At 25.9% G+C, this 21,127-nt stretch overlaps 6 protein-coding genes and 1 long non-coding RNA gene across 7 annotated transcripts; 2 read left to right on the top strand and 5 right to left on the bottom strand.

Annotated features, from left to right (window-relative positions):
• Window positions 1–381: 381 nt before the first annotated feature.
• Window positions 382–3,375, top strand: LOC122854186 (translation initiation factor eIF-2B subunit delta). Its single transcript, XM_044154634.1, has 5 exons — window positions 382–505; window positions 718–750; window positions 1,110–2,440; window positions 2,530–2,707; window positions 2,776–3,375. The coding sequence occupies exons 2-5, from the start codon at window positions 739–741 to the stop codon at window positions 3,160–3,162; spliced, it is 1,908 nt and encodes a 635-aa protein (XP_044010569.1). The 5' UTR covers window positions 382–505; window positions 718–738; the 3' UTR covers window positions 3,163–3,375.
• Window positions 3,376–3,795: 420 nt separating this feature from the next.
• Window positions 3,796–4,064, bottom strand: LOC122854185. The gene is made up of 2 exons (XR_006373944.1): window positions 4,025–4,064; window positions 3,796–3,957 (listed from the first exon to the last, which is right to left on the bottom strand). It is a non-coding gene; the product is annotated as an uncharacterized LOC122854185 (long non-coding RNA).
• A 61-nt stretch (window positions 4,065–4,125) lies between these two features.
• On the bottom strand, window positions 4,126–5,679 carry LOC122853679 (neprilysin-2-like). The gene is made up of 5 exons (XM_044154095.1): window positions 5,556–5,679; window positions 5,436–5,496; window positions 4,705–5,365; window positions 4,415–4,614; window positions 4,126–4,139 (listed from the first exon to the last, which is right to left on the bottom strand). The coding sequence occupies exons 1-5, from the start codon at window positions 5,607–5,609 to the stop codon at window positions 4,126–4,128; spliced, it is 990 nt and encodes a 329-aa protein (XP_044010030.1). The 5' UTR covers window positions 5,610–5,679.
• A 553-nt stretch (window positions 5,680–6,232) lies between these two features.
• Window positions 6,233–7,264, bottom strand: LOC122853678 (speckle-type POZ protein-like). The gene is made up of 2 exons (XM_044154094.1): window positions 6,453–7,264; window positions 6,233–6,338 (listed from the first exon to the last, which is right to left on the bottom strand). Exons 1-2 carry the CDS (start codon window positions 7,262–7,264, stop codon window positions 6,233–6,235), a joined length of 918 nt encoding a protein of 305 aa, XP_044010029.1.
• A 521-nt stretch (window positions 7,265–7,785) lies between these two features.
• Window positions 7,786–12,601, top strand: LOC122854182 (regulator of nonsense transcripts 1). The gene is made up of 2 exons (XM_044154631.1): window positions 7,786–8,370; window positions 8,720–12,601. Exons 1-2 carry the CDS (start codon window positions 8,182–8,184, stop codon window positions 12,086–12,088), a joined length of 3,558 nt encoding a protein of 1,185 aa, XP_044010566.1. The 5' UTR covers window positions 7,786–8,181; the 3' UTR covers window positions 12,089–12,601.
• A 1,720-nt stretch (window positions 12,602–14,321) lies between these two features.
• Window positions 14,322–18,310, bottom strand: LOC122854183 (poly(A) RNA polymerase GLD2-like). Its single transcript, XM_044154632.1, has 5 exons — window positions 18,179–18,310; window positions 17,878–17,981; window positions 17,352–17,608; window positions 16,907–17,130; window positions 14,322–16,824 (listed from the first exon to the last, which is right to left on the bottom strand). Exons 4-5 carry the CDS (start codon window positions 17,111–17,113, stop codon window positions 14,632–14,634), a joined length of 2,400 nt encoding a protein of 799 aa, XP_044010567.1. The 5' UTR covers window positions 17,114–17,130; window positions 17,352–17,608; window positions 17,878–17,981; window positions 18,179–18,310; the 3' UTR covers window positions 14,322–14,631.
• A 291-nt stretch (window positions 18,311–18,601) lies between these two features.
• Window positions 18,602–20,837, bottom strand: LOC122854184 (DNA primase small subunit-like). The gene is made up of 6 exons (XM_044154633.1): window positions 20,618–20,837; window positions 20,163–20,496; window positions 19,908–20,076; window positions 19,671–19,837; window positions 19,408–19,600; window positions 18,602–19,313 (listed from the first exon to the last, which is right to left on the bottom strand). Exons 2-6 carry the CDS (start codon window positions 20,488–20,490, stop codon window positions 18,704–18,706), a joined length of 1,467 nt encoding a protein of 488 aa, XP_044010568.1. The 5' UTR covers window positions 20,491–20,496; window positions 20,618–20,837; the 3' UTR covers window positions 18,602–18,703.
• Window positions 20,838–21,127: the final 290 nt, after the last annotated feature.

The following is a 21,127-nucleotide window of genomic DNA, read 5'->3' as shown; positions in this document are numbered from 1 at the left end:
GCATAATCATAAAGGTCTAGATGACATGGTAGAAGCACTATGTCATCTATGTAGTTCTTGTACCATATCTAGATGATAATAATTAAATCGCTTTTTTTTCTATTTTGATGATGATTGTCACTCTAATGATGAGTACCATTTAATCATCATGTCCATCATCAAAATAAAAATATAGAAATTATATTGTTCAAATTAACATGCTGCATTTTCTTTGGATCCAAAAGTAAATAGATTATCATGCACACCTTCATGATGATTTAGAATTTGCAAGTAAATTAATTATATTTATTTATAATTATTAATAATATAGTTGATTAATTGTAAAAAGAGGGCGCTGTTGTTATATAAACATTAGAGTGTGCAGATTGCAGGTGAATTCACTCCAAAGTATTTCAAGACTTAAGACTTGATGTGATGCTGACAGTCTGACACGTAAATGAAAATTTGTATCAATACTCCAATAAACATCATTGCAAAATTGACAAACTAATTTCAATTAAGCCAGGTAAACATTAAATTTAAATACCTATATTTTTATTTATTAAATAAACAGTTAAACAAGTGAATAATAATAATAATAATTAAAAATAAATAAACTTTAAGATAACCCTAAAAATCATTGAATTACACAACATGATATTGAAAATATTGCATTATTTTTTTTTTGATGTAATATATATTTTAAAATAATAATGAGTACAACTTGGATTTTCCTAGATTTAATTATTCAAAGTGGAAATGGATTTGAAGGTACATTTATCTAAAAATGTTTTAATAAAATTTGTTATGAAATTTTAAATAATGATTTCATCATCATTACTTTTGTTGCACACACGCCAATCATGTTGTCATTTTATTTTATCTTCTTGTAGCTTATTTGTTGAAGCTTTTGTTTTTTAATTTATCAAAAAATATATATTAACAATGCATGTGTCGATTAATAAATTATAATTATTTGTTTTGATTTTTATGAAACATTTATTATTATTATTATTATTATTATTATTATTATTATTATTATTATTATTATTATTATTATTATTATTATTATTAACATTTGGGCTATGGAAAATGATTATGATATTAAAGTTATTTTAATTTTATTTTAGTTGGAAGAAGATAGCAATACAAAACAAAAAATAAGTAAATCTCGTGCTCGTCATCTTCGTCGTAAACGTTTAACAATTGCACGTAGAACAATTGAAACAGATTCAAGTTCTGATACAGCAATAAGGAAAGAATTAAAAGTTAAAACAACAACAGATGATAATATTGTAATAGATTCTAATTCAACAAGTAAAGATTCACGTACTGAGAGTGAAAATAATCATCAATTGGTAATTAAAAGTGTTAAAAATCAACGTAATCAATCAGAGTTAATTAAAAGCAATATATCATTGTATAAAAATGACTTTATAGCTGATTGTTCACATAATAATATATTGATAAATTGTATTGATAAAGTAAAAATGAATAATACAGATGAAAAATCTCGTGAGCTTGTTAAAGCTGAACGTGAAGCTAAAAAAGCAGCAAAAGCAGCAGCTAAAAATAAGGGAAAAAATATAAAACAAAATGATGAATCAATAAAGACTTGTACTAGTGTTGAAAAAAAAATTGAAGCTCAAGTATCAAAAGATAACAATGTATCAGCACTTGTTGATAATTTATCTAAAGTAAAAATTGAAAATTCAGAAGTAAAAAAAGAACAAAGTGACAAAAATGATGGTAAAAGTAAAGCTGAATTAAAAGCTGAAAGACGAGCTAAACAAGAAGCTCAAAGAGCATTAAAAGCAGAACAAGAAAAACAAAAATTAGCACAAAAATTAGAAGCATCAGCTGGTGGTGATGTTGTTGCTGTATCAAAAAAATCAGATGATTTAAAAAGTAAAACAGCTGATAGCAAAGACATTAAAAAGATATCACAAAAATTAATAGCCAATAAAAGTAATGAACATGAAATAAGTTTATTCAAACATTTATATCAAGAACGTGAACAAGCATATCATGGTAAACCATCAGTAAATTCAAATATTCATCCAGCAATTATTCGTCTAGGTGTACAGTATGAAAAAAAAATTATTGTTGGTAGTAATGCAAGATGTATTGCATTTTTAGCTGCAATTAAAGAACTCATTAAAGATTTTGAACGACCAAGTCAAGCTGATTTTACACGAGGATTAGAAACAAGTTTTCAAGAATCATTATCATATTTACATAATTGTCGTCCACTTGCTGTGTCAATGCAAAATGCATTGAAACATTTAAAATGGAAAATGGCACAATTTCCATCAACAATATCAGACAATGATGCTAAAATTAATTTAATAACAACAATTGATACGTATATTCAAGAACAAATATTTTTGGCTGATCAAGCAATATCAAATAGAATACAAACAAAAATAACAAATGATGATGTTATATTAACATATGGCTAGTAAGTATTACCAAAAAATTTAAAAGAAAAAAAATCATCTATCAAGACTACAATTTATTTTATTTTAATTTAATTTATTTCTTCAACAGCTCTTCATTGATACAAAAAATTCTAACAGATGCACATAAGGAAAAAATTAAATTTCGAGTTGTTGTTGTTGATGGAAGACCATGGCTTGAAGGAAAAGAATTAATTAGAAGATTATCAAAAATTGGAATTGAATGTTCATATGTTTTAATAAATGCCCTGAGTTTTATAATGCCTGAGGTAAGCTTAATTAAATTTTAAAATTAAAACTTTAATGATGTTGATTTGTTTTTTTTTTTTGTCTTTAGGTTAATAAAGTATTTCTTGGTGCTCATGCAATATTAGCAAATGGAGCTGTTATGTCACGTGCTGGAACAGCTCAAGTTGCATTAATGGCAAAAGCATTTAATGTACCAGTTTTAGTTGCATGTGGTACTCATAAATCATGTGAACGTGTACAAACTGATTCAATTGTTTACAATGAAATTGGTGATGCTGATGAGCTAACTAAAACAATGAATCACAGTAAAAAAAGTATATTAAATAATTGGAGAGCTAAAAAATATTTAAATCTTTTAAATATAACTTATGATGTTACACCAGCTGATCTTGTTACAGCTGTTGTTACTGAACTTGCTATTTTACCATGCACCAGTGTGCCAGTTATATTACGTATAAAACCATCAGAAATTTAATTAAATTTTTACTATCCTGACTATATACAACGATTATAATATTAATTGACAAGTGATTAGATAAATATTTGTACCAAGTATTTTTTTATCTATACTCATTTCATTTATTATTTTTTAAATATATATATTACAATTATATATTTTTGTTTTTTATTTGTTTATAAATTGACCATGTACTGTTTAATAAACAATTTATTTAAATCTCAAAAAACATTTACGTATTTAGAGATTGTTTTCTTTTTTATAAAATACAACAATCTGCTGAATGTAGATTGGATCCAATTGAACATTTAAAATCATCAATAAATTCTTTGGTATTTTCAAAGACTTGATGCTCTGTGATATCTTGTTGCTTGTTGCATTTTGAAGACAACAAATTTATCCAAAACATTTGGTTGGATGTATAGCTAGTTAGACCAAATAGCTTTTGTTCTGCTTTATTATTTTTCATGACATTTTGGTAGGTTGAATAAGCTGCTTTAATACCAATAGTATCAATAAAAAACTGCTCCTGAAATTTATCAAAAAAGAAAAAAGAGTTGTTAGATAATTAACTTGATGTTTTTGCTTTTTTAAATATATTTTTTTTCAGAGTTATTACGTCAATTGGAAGGAAACCATCAGCACAATGTGATCTGCATTGGACTATTTGTTGATGCATCTTGCTGCTTGTCCAGTTGATGTTCAAGCTTTCAATTATGCTGCTGGCAACTTTGGATCCTAGTGTACCATAATTCATGTACTTGGTATGGTTGATATTAAAATATGGCTCTTGAAGTATATTTCCTGTGAATTCTATTTAAAACAAAAATTAATTATCAATTTAAATATCAGCATGTAGTAATTGATAGATTGGTCTTACCCAAAGTGTTGTTGTTCAATGAACCAGGTCCAATTAAAATTGTATCTGAATACAATAGCCCAGATGCAAAAGAATCCCAGGATAAATCAAAAGCTGTCTTGTTAAACTTGGTCCACTTGAGTTTAAACAAATTTAATTTTATATAATTTTTAACAAAATTATACTGATCTATTTTTAATCCATTATATTCTTCAATTATATTTTCCAGCTCACGTAGATTATGCTCTTGATAAAAATTATCATTGATATTTATTTTAATTTTATCAATTGTCATGGCTTTTGATTTTTCATCAGTCCATTTGTCATTGACAATCATTTTTATCAACTGATTTTTCACAGCTTTAATCAAGATTCTGGCATGTTCTTTGTCATGTTTATCAAAATAATTACGAGCATACAAAACTCGTGTAATATCAACAAGCTTTTTAGTAACTATATCAAGACACTTGTCTGATTTTAATTTATTTCCATCAATTGGTTCATTTATAAACTCAGCAAACTCATGAATCATCATCCAGACTACAAAATTAGCTTGTGATTTTTTAGGAGTTTGATTTAATACCTTTTCAAGGTTTTTCATGTAACTTTTACTTGAAATAATAATAATTGTATCATTATTTATTGACACACCTGTAGGAAGATGACTATTTAAATATTCTTTCCATGGAAAAAAATTAAACTCTTCAATAAAATCATTGAGACTCATTGATTCGTGGTTAGCATCAGTTAAATTTACAAGCTGAGATCCAAATTCAAGACAATTTTTAAGCTCATTAATTGCAACATCATATTGAGCTCCCATTTTAACAGCAACATCAACCATAAGCTTTAAATAATCTTGATTAACATTTTTATCATTAAAATTTGCTGTTAAAAATTCTTGTGATTGTAGCAGTGATGATTGACTCAAATAAATAACATGTTGAGATTTATTTTTCACATCAACTTCAAGTTTAGCATCGAAGAAATTTAAATTCCAATATTTTTCATTGTCATATGTGTAAATGGTTTTATTCCAATTGAATAAACTACTGTTCCATTTGTCATTTTTAACAACTGGCCAGCCACCAATTTGTTCAATCATATCAACAATTTCATTACTCAATTGTTGCTTATCAAATTTACTTGTTATCATGCAGCTTTTGTAAAAATATTTGACAATTTTAACAAGGCTATCATCATTGCTTGAAATATTTTCTTGAATTTGGTTTCTCAATTTTTTCCATGGATTAATTTTTGATGCAGTTGGATCATTGCTGTGTCTATTTTTACCACAAACAAATTGAAGAAAATCATTGCAGGGTTGTACACTCGTGTCCATGTTGTTCAATATTGATCTGGCTATATTTTAAACAAGTAAATTAATCATCAACTATTATTTTAATTATCATTTAAATGCAATTTTAATTACCAGTATTGTTGCAGGACAATGAATTACAATACTCGACTTTTGGAATTGTCTTTCCATTTGCCTGAAATTTATTTTTTATATTATAAATTTATGTTTATTTAATTTAAAATATATACTTACTTTGTTTAAACAAATGGCCAGCAAAATTACAAGCAGACAAAATTTTTCAATCATTGTTAAAATTAAAGTGTCTTTTTAATTTTATCAAAGACACTTTGATAATTATTTTTTTTTTTTAGCCAAGGCAATTAACGACGATTCAAGTTGAATGACCAGCTTGGACTACACCTTGTTCACGAAAATTTCGTCTTTTTATACTTTTTAGTGATAATTTTTATATCTATTATTATTTCTAGTATGTTCTTTTGTTGGAAAAAGACACTTTGATAATTTTTTTTTTTTTTTTTTAGGCAATTAACGACGATTAAAGTTGAATGACCCGCTTGGACTGCACCTTGTTTACGAGAATTTTGTCTTTCTATAAATTTTAGTGATAATTTTTATCTATTATTATTTCTAGTATGTTCTTTTTTTTGAAAATTTTATCAGTTCTAAATTCTACAAGCTATTTTCAAATGAAAAAAAAAAAATAAATTTCAAGGTAATAGAAATAATTCAACACACAGTAATATTTATATTTAAATAATCAATATTAATATTAATATTTATTCATGAAAAATACATCAAGTAAATCAAGTAATGAACGAGTAATGAAAACATAATGAAAATTGTAATACGTAATTACATTAAAGTGAGAAAACAAGAATAAAAAAAGAAGAAAAAAAAAAAAGTTGAATTTATTTAATTTCAGCAATTGCCTCGAGAACAGCCATAAAAACTCTTCCATGTGATGCTTTTAATACTTGAAATGGCCCAGTGGCAACAACATCTCTCAATTTATGTCTGATAAATTCCAAACATTTAGCTTTTAATTTTTCAGCTTTAAAATCATCAGCAAAAACAAGTAAATTAGCAGCTTCATCAATATTAATTTTCTCAATCAATTTATCTTCACACATATTTTTAAGTTCTTCAAGTTGATATCTATCAGCAACAGCAAGTAATTGCTTTGGAAGTTCATCAATTCTTGGTGCTTCATCAGTATAAATATAACGTAATAATTCTTCAAATACTGGTGCTTCAATGTCTGATACAGTATGTTCATTGGTATCATTTCCTTCAAACATTTTACGAAATACACAGCTTCTTGCTGCCATGATACCTTTGATAACTTGAAATGATTTACCTTTGACCTTGAATGTAAAATCACTTGATAATCCACTTGACAATAATTGTCCCAAATCATTTATTAATTTTTTGTGATCATTAACAATAACTGGTTGATAACTTTCAATTGTTTTATCATCAACAAGAAGTTTAATTTCACAAAGTATTGTAAGACTATCATTTGGCAATAATTTTGTTGATTCCCAAAGTCTACCAAATAGATCTTCACGTTTTACAAAACGTCTTACAATTGCTGATGTATTTTTAGATGAAAATCTCAATGGACTAAGACTACTTTGTGCATTTACTTCTTCATTATTTAATGTCAATATTGATACCTTGTAATGTGCAACAATTTCTGGTACATCTGCAGCACAATCCAATAATTTTAATTGAACTGATACAAATTCTGTATCATCAAGTATGACTTTTGGAAATATTTTTAAACACCATTTGTCATTAATGTTTGCCAAGCCAGATGAAAATTCTGATGATTCAATTTTATCATCATGAAATACAAAATTTTTAATTGTCCAGTCGTATTCAAATGTAAACGATTGATTTTCTTCAGTTGTAAATGATTGTCTTGGTGCAATCGACATGATGTATCAACAATTTATCAACACTTTTTTCTTTTTAATTAAAAAAACAACAAATGCCAATACACTTGATTAATTATTATAATTTAATTAATTAATTAACTTTTTTATAAGCTTTACATTCAGCAACAGACAAACTGCGTATGATGAATTTTTTTTTTTCTCTTTTGTTTGCTTTTGTTTTTTTTTTTTTTTTAGTGTTGAGAGATTTTTAGGGGGTGGCGCTGGAAAAAAAAACAAAAACAAAAGACACCATGAAGAAGTGAGACCTCCTATGAATTATATTTTTTTAATGACAATAATTTAATAATAACAACAAAAACCAACAACTGTCATTAAAAAAAAAAAAAAAAATTTAATTAACATTTTAAAATTATTATTAATTAATAAAGCTGTGTGTTTGTATGAATAACAGAATTCCCGCGCTTACGGATATCAGCTGATGACGTAATAACCGACTAGCGCAGTAAAAAAAAAAAAAAAAAAAAAAAAATTATGTACACTCGCGTTGTGTAAATTGTGAAATAGTTTATATTGGTGGGAGAGAGAAAAGTAAACGCAAAAGTATGACGTAGGTTATTCATTTGATGGCCTGCTTATTTTATTAGTTCTAAAAAAATATTAGAAACACAAAAATAATAATAATAAAAATACGTCAAGTGTTGTTGGCACTTTGAAGCCTAATTTTATTTAAAAAAAATATACACAGTTAAATATTTAATGTTAATATTGAAGGAACTTGGAAGTGTTATTAACCAACAAGAAAAAATAAAAAAACATTCTCTCTCAAAACAGATAAATTATCAAGACCATAATTTATTGGATTGGCAGATTAATCAGTGTTTTCTTGGCAAATGAAAAAAAAAAAAAAAAACAACAACTAAATATCAAAGAGTTAAAGAATAATAATAGACATCAAGATGAGTGTTGATGCATATGGACCAAGTAGTCAAACATTGACATTTTTAGACACTGAAGAAGCTGATTTAATTGGAGCTGATACACAAGGAAGTGAATTTGATTTTACTGATTTTACATTACCATCACCAAGTCAAACACAAGCATCTCAACATGAACCAGCACAAAGTCAACAAAGTCAATCTGTTCAGGTAATAATAGACAATAGTCATGATGATAATAATACTCTATAAAATTTCAATCATCAAAACATTCAACCATTTAATTAGCTATTTATAAATAAATCAAAATAAAAAATAAAATAAAAAAAATGCCACGAATCACCCACGCGGTTAAGAACATAACCTTAAAGGTTTTAAAAATATTTAGGACAAACAACAACCCTATTGTTATTGTTGTTGTTGTTGTTGTTGTTGTTATTAAATTTATACACTTGTACCTACAAGTTGCATTGTGTACTTTGTTATCACATGACCTCGTTAATAGTATAGAGTTATCTTGTTGTTGTATTAAAGTCCATTGTGTGTTGTTTGATTTTAGATAAATGGTACAAATGGAACATCATCATCATCATCAGCATTGGACTTGAAAATATCTGGTGCTGCACAAAATCTTGCTGAATTACAATTTGAAGAAGAAGAAGAGGAAGCATTTTATAATCGTGATTTACCTGAGCATGCATGTAAATATTGTGGTATACATGAAGCATCATGTGTTGTTATGTGTAACATATGCAGAAAATGGTTTTGTAATGGACGTGGTAATACATCAGGTTCACATATTATAAATCATTTAGTACGAGCTAAACATAAGGAAGTTACATTACACAGAGATGGACCACTTGGTGAAACAGTACTTGAATGTTATTCATGTGCTGTTAGAAATGTATTTGTACTTGGTTTTATACCAGCAAAAGCTGATTCAGTTGTTGTATTATTATGTCGTCAACCATGTGCAGCACAAAGTTCCTTGAAAGATATGAATTGGGATCAAGAACAATGGAAACCATTAATTGAAGATCGTAGTTTTTTAGCTTGGCTTGTTAAAATACCATCTGAACAAGAACAATTACGTGCACGTCAAATATCAGCACAACAAATAAATAAACTTGAAGAATTATGGCGTGATAATGTTGATGCAACATTTCAAGATTTAGAAAAACCAGGTGTTGATGAAGAACCACAACAAGTATTATTACGTTATGAAGATGGTTATCAATATCAAAATATATTTGGTCCATTAGTTAAACTTGAGGCTGATTATGATAAACGTTTAAAAGAATCACAAACACAAGAAAATATTGAAGTACGTTGGGATGTTGGTTTAAATAAAAAAACAATAGCATATTTTTTATTAGCTAAAACAGATGGTGATATGAAATTAATGCATGGTGATGAATTAAGATTACGTTATCTTGGTGAGCTACATAAACCATGGATTGGTCTTGGTCATGTTATTAAAATACCAGATAATTATGGTGAAGAAGTTGGTATTGAATTAAAAAATAGTACTGGTGCACCAACTGAATGTATTAGTAATTTTGTTGTTGATTTTATATGGAAAAGTACATCATTTGATCGTATGCAATTAGCATTACGTAAATTTGCTGTTGATGATTCATCAGTATCAGCATATATATATCATCGTTTACTTGGTCATGAAGTTGAAGAAGTATTATTTCGTTGTCATTTACCAAAACATTTTAGTGCACCAAATTTACCAGATTTAAATCGTTCACAAGTATATGCTGTTAAACATGCAATACAACGTCCATTATCATTAATACAAGGACCACCTGGTACTGGTAAAACAGTTACAAGTGCAACAATTGTTTATCAACTTGTTAAACAAAATGGTGGTCCAGTATTAGTATGTGCACCATCAAATACAGCTGTTGATCAATTAACTGAAAAAATACATAAATCAAATTTAAAAGTTGTACGTTTATGTGCTAAATCACGTGAAGCTATTGATTCACCAGTTAGTTTTTTGGCATTACATAATCAAATTAAAAATATGGAAACAAATAATGAATTACAAAAATTACAACAATTAAAAGATGAAACTGGTGAGCTATCATCAGCTGATGAAAAAAGATATAGATTGTTAAAAAAATCAGCTGAAAAAGAATTACTTGAAGCTGCTGATGTAATATGTTGTACATGTGTTGGTGCTGGTGATCCACGTCTTCATCGTATTAAATTTCATTCAATATTAATTGATGAAAGTATGCAAGCAACTGAACCAGAATGTATGGTACCAGTTGTACTTGGTGCTAAACAGTTAATTTTAGTTGGTGATCATTGTCAATTAGGACCAGTTGTTATGTGTAAAAAAGCAGCACGTGCTGGTTTATCACAATCATTATTTGAACGTTTAGTTGTACTTGGTATACGTCCATTTCGTCTTGAGGTACAATATCGTATGCATCCAGATTTATCACGTTTTCCATCAAATTTTTTTTATGAAGGTTCATTACAAAATGGTGTATGTGCTGATGAAAGAAAATTAATTAAAATTGATTTTCCATGGCCAGTACAAGATAAACCAATGTTTTTTTATGTTACACAAGGACAAGAAGAAATTGCTGGTAGTGGTACATCATATTTAAATCGTACTGAAGCATCAAATGTTGAAAAAATAACAACAAGATTTTTACGTTGTGGTGTTAAACCAGAACAAATTGGTGTTATAACACCATATGAAGGACAACGTGCATATCTTGTACAATATATGCAATATCAAGGTTCATTACATTCAAAGCTATATCAAGAAATTGAAGTTGCTAGTGTTGATGCATTTCAAGGACGTGAAAAAGATATTATTATTATGTCATGTGTTAGATCAAATGAACATCAAGGTATTGGATTTTTAAATGATCCAAGAAGATTAAATGTTGCATTAACAAGATCAAAATATGGTCTTATTATTGTTGGTAATCCAAAAGTATTATCAAAACAACCATTATGGAATCATTTATTAAGTTATTATAAAGAACAAAAAGTACTTGTTGAAGGACCATTAAATAATTTAAAAGAATCAATGATACAATTTGCTAAACCTAAAAAATTAATTAATTCAGCAAATCCAGGTTCACATTTTATGTCAACATCAATGTATGATGCACGTGAAGCAATGATACCTGGTTCAATATATGATAGATCTGGTGGTGTTGGTGGTGGTGGTCAATTAAATGGTATTGGTGGTAATGCTGCTACTGTTGCTGCTGTTAATGCAGCAGCTATGAATAATCATAATCAATTACATCAAAATCAAAATAATAATAATCCATATTATCAAAGACATGTACAACTTGATATGTTTAGTCGTACACATGATACTATCAGTTATATTAGTCCAGAACGTGCACAAGCTGCTATTAATAATGTACCAGTACCAGTTGGTATGTTTATGAATATGGCACATGTACCACCACGTTTTTATAATCAACATCAACAAGCTGTACAATCACGTCAAACAAATCCCCGAATTAACAATAATAATAATCACAATAATTATAATACAAATAATAATAATCGTCGTGGTGGTATTATTAATTCAATGAAAACAAATAAAAATAAATTTGGTAAATTAAATCAACATCAACAACATCAACAGCAACAGCAACAACAACAACAAAATGATCATATAAATACACAACCATTTTCACAACCAGGATTACCATTAACACAAGGCACAACACAAGGTATGTCACAACCTGGTGGTTTTAGTTTATCACAACCAGGTTTAAGTCAAGCTGAATTATCACAAGATTCATTTGTCGTTGGTGATTTTCAATCACAAATGGATGGTTTATTATCACAAGATTCAACTTATCAAGGTGATAGAAGTGGATTCTATCAAGGTGGACAATCACAACAAGGTGGACAATTTTCTCAACCATACTGAGATTTTATTTAATACAATGCTTATTAAGGCATATGCCATAAGATTGCGGGAGCAATCGTAAAGGGCTTTTGACACAATCTATTTAAAAAAAAAAAGAAAAAAAAACATACAAAAATTTAAAAAAAAGAAAAAAAAATATATTTAAAAAAAAAAAAACAACACAAATACAAATACAAATCAATCAATGAATCAATCAAAAAAAGAAAAATTTTACCATCAAGTAAATTATATCAACCACAAAATAATGATGATATAATAGTAATATAAATAATAATTCCAGTTAAAACTGTTATTTTGCTGGTGCAATGCATTGACTCGATTGAATTGTTGATGATTCAATGCAACTGGTGATTTATAAATTAACATCATGAGATGTTATCAGAATATACTGGGAGATAATTATAAATGAGCATTGATTGTGTTTTATTCGTAACAAGATCTATATAAATAATAAAAACAAGCAGAAGAAGAAGAAGATGAAGATAAAGAAGAAATAATTATTCAAAAGATGAATATATATAATATCCAAGAACAAAAAGTTGTTCATCATCAATCAAAAGAAAAAAAAAAAAAAAAAAAAACCTAAATGAATAAAGAAACATCAAAACAACAAATCGAAACGATATGATCTAGCGAATTTTTCATCAGTCCAATATATTTTTCAACAAAGCTGATAACTTTGTTATAAACAAATGATATTGTTTGCATTATTTTAACAAAAAAATGGACAACAAATTCTTTGATTATCGTGGAAAATTATGTTGATCTTTGTTCAATATATTTTAATTATTTCGTTGATTCGTAACTTGTATATTTAGTAAACAGAGTGGCTGATAGTACACACGGTTATAACCGTAGAGTTTGATTCGATTAGTTGACAAAGAAAAAAGAAAAAAATAATTATTAACAGTCGTTAATTTGTTAATTACTAATACTTTTAATTTTTTTTTTTTTTAAACTCAATTTAATATCAAAAAACTACTTGGAAAGTTTTTTTTTTTTTTTTTTTTGAAATTTTCTTTTGTTTATTTATAATAATTAAATGTTTTTTTTTTTTTAGCTTTATTATTATTTTTTTTTAATGGTTTCTTGACTTATATACTGTAGAATATAAAAATTATTGAACTATTAATTTTTGAGTTAGCAATTTGATTTAGTTTCTTTTTTTTTTCCCACTGAAAAATTAATTTTAAAAAACACTGTAAAAAAAAAAGTTTATTATGGTATCAATAAATGTGATGTCAAATAAAAATATTTTGTTGTTTTTTTTTTTTTACAAAAATTTATTATTTTTCATTTATAAGGAACAAAGTTTTCTTTACAATAATTTCGAATAATTTATATTTATAAAAAAAAAAAAAAAAAAAAAAAAAATGTTTATTTGTAAATTGCTATAAAGTTTTTGTTTTTATTATTTTTTCGACAAGCTAAATTAATTTTATTTGCAAGTATAAATCAAAATACATAACTAAATTTCATATATAATTTCAATTTAACAAGTTTTTTTTTTCTCATTCAATTTAATCGACCTTTGTATAATTTCAGAAAAAAATGCTCATCAAAATAAATGATACATCGTGATCTAGGCCATCTCCCTCAAGACAAAAAAAATATCATATCAATACGACAAGAAGCTAAATACAATTCACGGAAAAAATAATTAAAAAAAAAAAAAAAAAATATTAAATTTATATAAATAAATACTAAACCTTAACAATTAATCTGTAAAAATATATCTATTATTATTTTTTTTTTTGAGCTTTAATTTTTTGGCATTTTTTTTTGTTTTTGTATTTTGATTTTAAGTATTTTTTTTTTCGATTTTCATTGGATAAATTATAGTTAATAAATAACGAGGGAGATCAACAACAACAGGCACACTCGCAAGACAAATAATTTTACATTTTAAATTAATTTTTCTTTCAAACAAAATGCCACTTGATAATCTCGTTAATGTAATAGCTAAATGTATCTTTGTTTTTTCTAATTTCCTTTTTAAATATTCAATAATTGGACATTGAGCAATAATTGCATCAGACTATTAATAATAATAATAATAATAATATCAATTTTTTTTTGCATTTGAGTATTAAGTACGACTAACATGTAAGGCACAATGACATTATTTGTTAATTTCGCCTTGTTTGTTTGTTTATTTTTAATTAATAATAAATTATATTTTTTTAAACGACAGCTATCATTGGCAGTGTTATATTTTTACTAGCTTTATTAACGCTCTTCCTGAGACGATATATTTTTTTATCATTTTAATAAATTAATAAACGCTGATCAATTTATTATCAGTATGATTAACTATTATCACAGTGTAATCACCAGCGTTTTGACTCAATGCACACACAGCCCAAGTATTTTTATTTATTTATTCATATTTTTTTGTTTTTTTTTATATCACAAAATTGTCTATTGACGGAATTTAAATAAAAAAAAAAAAAAAAAAAACATCAATAATCCATCATCATCAACTTAGGCTGATTATTTGGCAAAAAAATAAAAAAAAAAAAAAAAGATAATTTAATATAAATTCACTTGGATTTATTATCCTTTTTTTTGTCTCCATTAATAATATTTAAATCTTTTGATTGATTTTGTTGTTTAATTTGTGATGAATCATATTTTTTTTCTACAATATTTGATTGTTGAAATATACTGTCAAGATTACGTGAGCTACCAAGTTTTTCAAATGATTGAGCAAAAACTTGTTTAATAATTTTAAATTTTTCAATATCATAAACAGCTCTGGCAGTGTTTGTCAAATCAAATGGTTCTTCAATGCAAATTAAATTCCATTGATGACGACGATTTTTAAGTGATAAAACACTACGACAATCTTCAATAAATAATTTATGTGGTGTTCTAACAGATATAGCATATTGATCAAAATTAAATTTATGATAATAATGAAAAAATTGATATAATAATTCACCAAGTGATTGTCTATTAATTTGTTCATATGATCTCTCTGGTAATTCTAATTTTTCATGTATATCAATATTTTTAATGTCTGATATTGTATTAAATTTAAATGGATAAAGTTGATGAAGACATGGAAGTACTGCTGGCTTGACACCACTTTGTAGAAAATGTATGACCATAAGTGTCAATGAATAACTTGACAGTGTCATATTTCTAGCATCATTTATACCATTAACATGTGCCCATAATTTAACAACAATAATTAATGGACGTACACGCCAATCAATTTGTGAATAACAATAAAGCATATGTGTATTTCTAACACCAACAGCATTATTACAATTTAAATCAACATCAAGACAATGCAATGAATCATGAAATTTTAATATTGGTATTTTAGCTTCAATTAAATCACATTTATCAATAAAACTGCATTCACTTAATTTTTTGCACAACTCATTTAGATGATCCACTGCATCATATCTAGGTATCATTTCAATGTCTTTCACAATTAGACACAAATCAACATCACTATTTTCATAACCAAAACCATTAACTGTTGAACCAACAAGATATAATTTATATTTTGGATATGTTTGTTTAAAATAAAGATACAAACCTTTCCATAATAAAATTTTATCTTTATAAGTTTTTTCAGATTGTTGTGATTCAATAAATTTATTCCATATGTCCACTGATAAATTATCCCATTGACAATTATTTGTTAAATTTATTGGTTTATCATAAACTTGCATTAAATGTGATTTATTTAAAAATTTATCTGGTGGTATTATACGATTTGTAAAATTAACTGGTGATATAAATATTTCAGCAAGTGTTTTTTTACAACGTGATGGTATTGTTGTTGATGTTGATGTTATTGTTGATGATGCATTATTATTTTTCTTGTTGTTATTATTATCATGACGTTTTCTATTATTATGATAATTTTGTTGATTCATTCTTAATGCTTGTAAATATGAATTGTAATAATTTGTTTGTCGTTGTTGTTGCTGTTGCTGCAGCTGTTGTTGTTGTTGCAGCTGTTGTTGATAATAATGATATTGTAAAAATTGTGATTGACTTGTAACATATGGACTCAAATGATGCTGTGTAAATGTTGCATTAACATTTGAATTATCATATTGTTGTTGTTGTTGTTGTTGTTGATAATGATGATGATGATGATAATAATGGTGATTATTATTATTATTATTATTGATAACATTTGAATGAAAATTTGATAAAATTGTTTTATCATCATAATGATTATCTTGTTGATTTTTAGATGGTGTTGGTGATGGTGAATTAGTACCACTGTCACTGTGACAATAATTATCTGTTTTTGATGATGATGAAGATGCTGATGATGATGATGCTGTTGATGATACTGATGGTGCTATTGCTGTTGGTGTTATTGGTGATAATGATGTTGGTGTAATTTGTTGTCTTATTGGAAATAAATGATACTGTGGCATTTGTTCTCTTGGCATTGAAATATTAGCATTAGCATTACCATCAATATTTATAAAATTATTCTTTGGTGAATTTTTTCTTTGTTTATTATTTGGCCAATTTGGTTTTTTAATTGAACAATTTATATTACCATTTTGACGAAAATTTAAATGTGGTGGTGGCATTGTTAATGCATTGCAATCATAACTATTAAAATGACGTCTTTGATAATGTTGATTCATTGAACATGGCATTGCAACTTGTGGACCAAAACCATGACGATGTAAATGTGGCATTTCAACACTCATCATTTGATAAACTTCAAGTGGAGGATGATAAACTTCAGTCTGTAATTTATAAAATAAATTAAATTAGCAAAACATTTAATAAATTAATTTAAATAGATATAATAATAACAATAATAATTACTGGAATTAAATGATGTCCTTGTTGATACTCAGTATTGGCATTGATAAAATATGTTTGATGATTATGTGGGGATTGTTGACGAGGACTTGGCGGTGGAGGTGGTGGTGGTAGTGGTGGAGGTGTATGTGATAATGCTAATGATTGATTTGGTGATTGAAAATTTGGATACTGTCCATTGGCTTGATAACCACTTATAATCTTAACCATTAATGGTGGTGATACAACTGTTTGATACATTTTTAATTAACAAAATTATTTAAAAAAATAGATATATATATATATTAATATCAAATTTAAATTAATAACTATCAAGTCAATAATATATATTTAATTTATCAAAATAGTTTTTTCATTTTTTTGTTTTCATAAATATATATAAATATATTATTTTAATGACTATCACATTGATATTTATTATTATTATTATTATTATTAATTTTTGTACCTTTTTGAATTTGTAACTTGTTATTTTATGCTAATTTATTATTATTTTGATATATCATTATTTTTTTCAAATTTATTTTTCTTCTAATTATTATTATTATTATTATTATATTATGGTATTTATTTGTTATTGTATTTTGATATTTTTGGATATAGATTTATGAGGATTATGAGGAATTATTTAATGTTGTGTGTGTATTATTTTTTTTTTTTTATCTATTTGATGACATCAGTTATATTAAAATCCTCATTATTTATCTGAAAATATATAAACAAAATAATTATTATTATCAATCAAAGAAAGAATTTAATTTAATTTACAGGTCATTTACTTTTTTTTTTTTTTTTTTTTTTTTTCCAAGAAAAAATTGGTGTGGTCAAGTGCAGGATTGATAATTTTACAAATGGACAAATGAAAAAAAAATGAAAATGCTCTTTTTTAAAACAAATAATATTGACAGAAAAATTTTCAATGATATTAAATGATATATTTATTTAAAAATTAAATAATAAATTTAAAAACTTACTGTCATTAAAATCAATGCCCAATTGCCATGTCACCTGGTGATGATATATATTTTCATGTGTGTTTTTAAAATTTCCTCGCCAAATGTGTCCCCTCGTTAAATTCCTTGGGGAAAAAAAAAAATAAAAATAAAAACTCCAATTTAATAAATTTTTAGAAAATAGAAAAAAGAAAAAAAAACAGAAAAAACAATAAAATAAATAATTAGCAAACGTCAGATTATGAATAATAGTTAATTAATAATTTATAAATTAATTTTTTTTGTTATAAATAAATAATAAATAATTAAAAATATAATTTACAGATAATAATTTTAGTATTCCTCAGGATTTATTAACTCGTGTGTTTACTCAATTATCACACCACACACAACACACAAATCGTTTATTACAAAATAAATTTTTGAATTCTCTTTCTTCACAATCACAATCTTATATTATTATTATTATTATTGTTCTTTTATTATTTATGTTTATATTTATTATTTATTTATTTTTTTTTCATGTAATCAATCTTTGATGTAGTTAGTTGATGACAACGTAGGATGGCGCCAGCTGTTTTATTATTATTAATTTTTATAGGTCAATAAGATGACGTTAGTTGTTGATTTTTTTTTTGACAACAAAATATTGTTGTTATTATATTTATTCAAAAAAATATATTCTCGTGTCATGGTACTGCTTGATAATATAATTTGACAAAATAAATATCACAATTTAAAAAGGTTAATTTTTAATATCTTTTTATTTAAAGAATGATACACACAAAAAAATACACACACAAATTATTCATCAAAAGTTAAAATATAAAAAGTTGAAATATATTATTCATTTTTCTTGTTGTTGTTGTTGTTGTTGTTGTTGTTGTTGTTGTTCTTGTTGTTGTTGTTCGTCTTCTTTTAATTGAATCAATATATTTTCAAAATGTTCAACAGATTTTTTAAATTTATATAGCCCTACTGACTCATCCAATTTAACAGAACCTTGATATTGTCTAACAATTTCATCAACTGTTGGAGCTTTATCTGGATTAAATAATTCAACTTGTTCTGGATCAATGACCAAAGCTATTTTTCCTGTTTTTGGATGAAAACTAAATGGACATTTAAGTACATGATTTTTTTGAATTGATACTGGACAATCCAATCTTGGAAAAGTATATTGTATAACAATTTCTTCAACAAGATATTTACATTCAGCTACCAATTCTTTATTTACTTTTTCATCAATATTTTTCATTTGTTTTTCATGATAAAGTAAAAAATAACTCCATCGTTGAAAACTTGTTTTATAGCTTTTAAATCCAGTTAAAAGATCATCACGAAATTCTTTTGGTACTTGTTCCAAAAAAAACAAAATGTTTTCCATATCATTCAATAAATCTTGTTCCACTATACATACTTCAACAAAAAATTCCAAGCATAATTGAAAATTATCACTGTTGAAAAGAAAAAAACAATATATAATTAATATACCTAATGATAATCATATGTTACATTTTTTTTTTAAATAATAATAATAATGATGATTACCTTATCAAAGGATGAAGAGGACGTCTAAATTTAACACGTTTTTTATTATGACCTGATTGAAGAACACTGAAAAAATCAGTGATAACAATTCTTTCTTCAACATTACTTTCTCTGGCTTTTTTGTCCAAAATCCAACCATGAATTCCTCTTCGTCCCGAATAAACCCACATTATATGTTTATACTGCCAATATTCTACATTAAATTAAAATTGGAAATTAAATTAAATATGATGTTTTATTTAAATTTATTATTAACATTTTACCTCTTATTTGTTTGTCTAAAATTTTACATGCTAATGCAGCATATTTCCAGCATTTTTTACACATATTTTTATTTTTACAGCAAGTACGTATTTCATCATAATCACTCAAATCAATGTCCATTAAATGCTCTCTAGCAATAACTTTATTTTCCATTCCTTTTTGTGGTCTAAAAAAATCATAAATACATATATATTTTTTTTATTTTATTATATTGTTGAGAACCAAAAAATACTTACGGTTTTTCATAAATTGGACCAATATCAATTTGATGTGGTTTAGATACTTTAAGTTGTGATTTAAATTGCGAAGCTTTCGAAACATTTAAATGTCTTATAACAAATGACTCTTCAGGATCATTGGATGATTCAACGTTCAACATATATTCACGATTTTTTGTTTCATATGCTTGAAATAAAAGAAAATTAAAATTAAAAAAAAAAAATAATCTATCATTGAAGTATAATATTTTGAATAATAATAGTAAAAATTACCATCATTTAAATTAAATAAATTAATCATAGCTTTAGCTGGTAAAAGAAGATCATAATAAAATGCACTATCCTCAAACATATGACTTTTTTTTTCATCAGAGTTGAATGATGGTTGTTGATGACGACCACATGTTGCTGGTATTGATACAAGTGTTTGATTTTGTTTAGGTTGTTCATTTAATTTTTTACATACAGCCAAATCAAATTGTTGACGTTCTGAATTACTATCTGATTGGTTAATTTCAACTTCCATATTAGAAGAATCGTCGTCGATTGTTAAATCAATCAGGTCGATTTTATCTAATTTTTTCTCTTGTTTTATATCCATCTTTATCTGTTTTTTTTTTTTTTTTTCGTTCAATTTTAGATTAAATAAAATAAGAAGCAACTTTAATTAATTCAGCTTGATTTATATCGAAATTTTTGTTAATTGTAAAAGAATTTTGTTTACTTACGGGAATGTATTTTTTTGTCGCAGTATTTTTATATGTAATAACTTAAATCACACACGGGCTACATGCAGAAGACCCTGTGACACAGTTTTCACGATTTACTAAGAACACCAAGGCAGTCGACCCCGGAAAGAGAGGACATTGAGGAAACTGTCTCTTGTAAATTTTTTTTCACTAAAGTGAATAAAAGCTATATATGCCCTTTGTCTTCTCGTCGACTACAATGGCAATTGGTAAAAAAACAGTATAAAAAAAAAAAAAAAAAGGACGAAAACAACAAAAAACAAAACACAGCTATTTAACGATTTTTATTGGTAAAGTAAAAAATTACTGTATCTAAACGTATTATTATTATTATTATTATTTATTTTTGATGTAGTTAGTTGATGACAACGTAGGATGACGCTAGCTGTTTTATTATTATTAATTTTTTATAGGTCAATAAGATGACGTTAGCAGTTGATTTTTTTTTTGACAACAAAATATTGTTATTATATTTATTCAAAAAAAAAA

Source organism: Aphidius gifuensis, linkage group LG4 (genome assembly GCF_014905175.1).
Source record: "Aphidius gifuensis isolate YNYX2018 linkage group LG4, ASM1490517v1, whole genome shotgun sequence".
NCBI lineage: Eukaryota > Metazoa > Arthropoda > Insecta > Hymenoptera > Braconidae > Aphidius > Aphidius gifuensis.
The sequence above is the reverse complement of the archived record's forward strand: the minus strand, read 5'-3'. Positions and strand labels throughout refer to the sequence as shown.